Raw genomic sequence first — 5,110 nt, 5'->3', positions numbered from 1 at the left:
AAAACAGGATTTGAAACTAGGACAACTTTTTTGTTTAAACATGTACAGGAGGTGCTGTCAAAGACATTAAAGCTACCTTCTGCAAGTGAGTTACTCTGATGGAAGTGAAAACATGATTGGTAGAGTGTCTGAAGCACATCCCAGCAGCTGTAACTAGACAAATAGAACTGACAGATTGTAATGGTGGCTGGCTGAGGAGGAGAGCTGAGAACGGAAGTGTTGGCATGAGCACACAGGCTGTCTCTGAAGGGCAAAACACAGGCTCAGAGAGGACAGGTTCATGTTGTCTTCACTGCTTTCTAACATGTAGCCACTTCCTGTTTCTCATTATTCTGAGAGTGGTGAACAAGAAATGAACTCGAATTTGGGCAAAGCTTCAAGGTTTTTATTGAATGGTACATAACTAATAAACAAGATTATACACTGTCAGTATTTTCATGGAAAATAGACTTTTTAAACACAGCAACATACTTCTGCCTTTTGGATAGATGCTAATTTAGCATTTGTAAAACACAAGGCCCCAGCAGAGCTGGAGCATTCTCCCAACAAGAGGGCTCCTGCTGGTGCCTTTTCTCTAATCAAACTGTCAGCGCTGGCTGCAAGACCATCAGTCAGCTCCGTCACAGCACTTCTGGGACACAATGCTCAAGAGAGCTAAGATCAGGCTTCTAGAGCAGCAGTGTCATCAGTGCCAGCCTATGGGGAGGCCTCTGTGTCACTACAGAGCACTAATGCCAGAAATTGAGCTAATAAATATCAATGCAGGGGAAAAAATCAACATTCCTTGGTACATTAGTGTGCTCTCCTACCTCACCCCCCCAGACTTGTGGATCAGCCTTGCAATGGCACACAAGTCTCTGTCATAATAGTGTTTGTTTCGGTTGATCAGTAGGCATGATGAAATTTGACAGTAAGATGCTCAACTGCAACAGCAATAGCTCTTAATGCTACACACTTCTATATATACATATTACATATTGGTACAATACATCTCAAAAACTCAATGGCCTAATGTAGCCATCTTTATGTGATAGGGTTAATCTTCAAATATGAATACATATGCTATTTATTTTCCTCCAAATCATTGAAGTTACAAAGAATATTCTCTCACCTTCCTGTATGCCTTTTGTAAAAAGACAGTTAATTTATTTCTTTAACTGAAATGAATTAGCAGACACTCCATCCCAGCTAGGAAATGGTTTCTCTCCTTCCTGGTTACAGTTAACAGTGATATGGAATGGAATCACTTTTTTCTCTAGCTTTTCAGAAGGCATTTTCACATAGACTCCAGTAGTGAGACATCGTCTTCTCTTTATCTGTAACATATGGGAAGAAAGTAAATAAACAGGCAAACACAGCATAATCATTGAGCAGCACATTTTAGAGAAACCAATGGATATTCTTCCTTTACTGAGTAGAATGTATTCTAGACACCTTTCTCTGCTTCTTAATAGAAGATCTGTTAAGAGCATTTGATAGAGGATCAGGACGTACAGGGGCTATTTATGCAAAGGGGAAAAAAAGAGTCCTGCCATTCATTTAGCTCTTTGAAGGTGCTTCTGCTTCAGAGTTCAGTGTTGGTTCAAAGCTAGGAGTGTTCACACCTGACAGCTTCATTTACCTTCTAGGGACAAGGACTGATTGAAAAATCATTGTTTGGTTTCAAGCTCAGGTTCATTTCTAACAGACTATGAGTGCTGCAGACCCCTGTGAAAAAAGGCAACCCAGGCTTACATTTTGCATACTTTTGTGCAGACATTTCTAGCTGTGAAATTAGAAATGCTTGAAGTTACACTTCCCCTATCCGAGGAGAAGATTGTTTAAATTTGCTTTGCAGAGGTGAATGATGAGAAAAGGAAAAAATTAAATTCTGGGATTTTGTGTGACTCATTTGTGAAGAGAGAGTACACGTGAAGACTGTTGCCTTCAATCCCAAAAGCATCCAGGATTTTGCCTGGTTTTAAGCATCCAGCCCTATGCCAAGGCTCAGTCCAGCTGATGGAAGCTGGCTGCTTTCTAGTATGCTGGCAACACAAAGGAGCCATAAATAAATATAAGTAGCAGGTCCAGCAAGTTCTCTTGTTTTGCATTATTGTAATAACATTGCACTTGCAAAGTGGAGCATCCCACTGGGTTTGTTCATGGTGTTCTTCCCTGTTCTCATTTCTTTCTCCTTGTCCTCATCACACAAAGGGGCATTATTAGCAGAAGGGGGCTGAGTTGATGGGACTTACCGCTTTGCCCACAAGAATGGCTGAGATGATGATACTGTAGAGAAAAAATCCTGATGCAGTAGCTCCTAATACCCAGAGGTATATGGCAGTGTCTGGACAAGGTTCTGGATCTAAAACATATGATATCACACATGTCACGTCACACATGAGTCTCATAAGGAAGGCCCTAGAGTCAGTGAGTCACTCTCTATGCTGCTTTTCTCTAGCATGTGCTATCCCAGGATACCACCAGGACTGAGCTCTGGGTCGCTGCCTACTCAACCTCCAGTGAAAAGAGTTTTTATCTGTAGAAGAGCTCACATCTTACTCTGACTTTTGCACTTCTGTATCTATGTGCCTAGACACAGGTGTACACTGCATGGTGTTGCTTATGCTATCATTCCTTGGGTATGACTTTGGGCATCTGCAGGGAGACCTGGACGGAATAAGAGCTAATCAAGATTTTCAGTGCTGAAACCAGTATTCACCCTCACTTCTTACAAACAGAACTCTGAAGACCTTTGAGATATAATAGCTGCTCCCTTAACTTGGAAGTATCCCAGTACTGTGAACCTGCTTGCCTTACCAATGACATAGAGATGTGTGCCATTTCCCTTGTTCATGAAATAGGGTGGGGGGTACATCCGCTCCATCTTGCAAATGTAAAGCCCGGTGTCATTTGCTTGCAGGCCAGCCAGCGTGAGGGTCACATTGTTTTGGCCAGGGGTAACGTGGCACTGAATGATCTTTTCCACAAATAATGTTTTGAACTCCATGGTGTATGTTGAAGCACAGATTTCTGTGATCTGGTCACCAGTCTGTTTAAGCAAAGTCACTCGAATTTCCTGTGCATTCCCGATGTTCTTGTATTTACACACCAAGCTGGCAACTCCTTGCCTGTTGGCCAGCACAATTGCTGGCTGAGTCACTTCCATTACTGTAAGGAAGTAAAGAGTGTGATGGTAAGTGAGCAGTCATATATATATATATATATATATATATAAATATAAAATAGGGTGATTCCTAGAAATGCTTTTTTCAAAGAAGGGACTCCAAGACCACAATTCACATTAGCAGTGCATTAATATTCTTTAAAAAGCTCAAGAAATGCTTTTATTACTAAAAATTATATTATAAATCTCAGCAATTACTTGTTGCTTAAATAGTAGTTTATTTGGCCCACTTAGGCAAAAAATGGCTTGCATACTTTAGTTTTCCTCAACACCATCTTCTTAGTATACATAAGAAACTAAAAAAAAAAAATGTATAGATGATAAGGTTGAAATTTTTAATTTAAAATCAGACTTTTAAACCACAATTTCTGCCTAGTAGAAATATATTTACATTTAGGAACACAAATGTTGACATCCTATATGGAACATGGAACAAAATTATTTAGATAACAGTAAAACTGAATAGAAAATCTGTTTGTATACTTTTGTTTCTGACCTTTTTTCTCCTTACTTTTAACTAGCTACTCTCAAGCCACAGTATACACAGCAACAATATAATTCCCAAGCTAATATAACAGCACATTACAAAGCCTGATGAACAGACTGCAAAAAAAAAATCTTAAGGGGAAATTACTGGACCATGTACAACCTCACTGACAGCTTTTTGCAATTTCTATATTCTATCATGACACATGATGGGATGACACTGTCTTTTGCCTTAGTAAGCTGTGAGGACTCAGCATTGTTTTTTAATCTCATTTTATATCAGTCCATTTTGGGGCAGGGTTTATCTTGTCAGTTCTGCAATGCAAGAATTCCAGATGAAGAGTAGAATTTCTCCATGCATTCAAACCCCTCTACCCATGTTATCAGCTGTCACAACTTCACTTGCAGGGCCTGGTTTTTCAAGATCTTTTCTTCCTTCTTGAGCTACTCTGAATGTTGCCCAGTGTCCCTCAGATAGTACTGCTCTAAAGTCTGTGTCTGGTTTTCCAGACATCTTGCAGTGCACCAAGACCTTGCTCCCATTAGTCCTGTGTGTCACCCTCTTGTACCAAGTCTATCTCCTGCAAGGACATGAAACTGAAAACAAGTCAACAACCCCAGATACTTGCCTCCTTCATCTACCCACCTTCAGCAATGGCAGTGGCTGTGCAGAGAAAGCCCACGGTGACCAATATTGAGAGCATTCCTGTGCTGGGACAGGCTGAAGGTGCTGATGCCCTTAGAGTTTAAGACAAACTGGAACTCTCAGGACTGGAAAAGAGGTGACACCTTTCAGGATACTGAATCTTCGAAATGTTTGAACCCACACAGAGCCAGTGTGTATATATAGCTTTGATCCCAGATGCTGTACCTGAAAGTAGTATGAAGCTTTGTTTTGGTTTTACGAGAAAGGAAGCAGTGGGTTTGATTAGTACGTGCACAGTTAACCTCAAACAGTATGAACAAAAACAACTATGCAGCACATGGAAAATATATATTCAATCTGAAACTGCCATCCATTCTGCTTTAAGAACTGTGGGAGGAAAGGTAATCATCATTAGACCAGTTCAAATCCCTTTGGAGGTGCCAGCTTGCAGAATCATAGCACTTAATATTTTAGCAATCATCAGGTATTTCTGACCAGGACAACAAGTAGAGAACTGTACTTCTGCCTAATGTGGCACAGTGAATCCCTGCAAACTAGACTTTTTATGGAGGACTTGCTTCCACCCCAAATTTTTTTGCTTGCTTTAATATTAGTGCTTTTGACGTTTAAAAATTGCTACCCCTTCTAAAAACTGATTACACTTGCAATTACTTCATCTTTTTGTATCAGCAATGTGACTTGAATCATAACCCAGCCTCTTTAAACTTTCCTGTTTCCAAGAAAAAATTATCTAGGTTTATAGTTAATGACTTCCACATCTACACAGAACTTTGCTACCTATGGACTTTACT

The 5,110-nt window shown here is 40.1% G+C and overlaps 1 protein-coding gene across 1 annotated transcript; it reads right to left on the bottom strand.

Annotated features, from left to right (window-relative positions):
- Positions 1 to 483: 483 nt before the first annotated feature.
- CTLA4 (cytotoxic T-lymphocyte associated protein 4) lies at positions 484 to 4,473 on the bottom strand. Its single transcript, XM_063161389.1, has 4 exons — positions 4,299 to 4,473; positions 2,800 to 3,150; positions 2,235 to 2,344; positions 484 to 1,316 (listed from the first exon to the last, which is right to left on the bottom strand). Exons 1-4 carry the CDS (start codon positions 4,354 to 4,356, stop codon positions 1,146 to 1,148), a joined length of 690 nt encoding a protein of 229 aa, XP_063017459.1. The 5' UTR covers positions 4,357 to 4,473; the 3' UTR covers positions 484 to 1,145.
- Between the last annotated feature and the right edge of the window lie 637 nt (positions 4,474 to 5,110).

This window comes from Melospiza melodia, chromosome 8 (genome assembly GCF_035770615.1).
Source record: "Melospiza melodia melodia isolate bMelMel2 chromosome 8, bMelMel2.pri, whole genome shotgun sequence".
Lineage (NCBI taxonomy): Eukaryota > Metazoa > Chordata > Aves > Passeriformes > Passerellidae > Melospiza > Melospiza melodia.
Note: the sequence above shows the minus strand (reverse complement) of the source record. Positions and strands in the feature narration are given on the sequence as shown.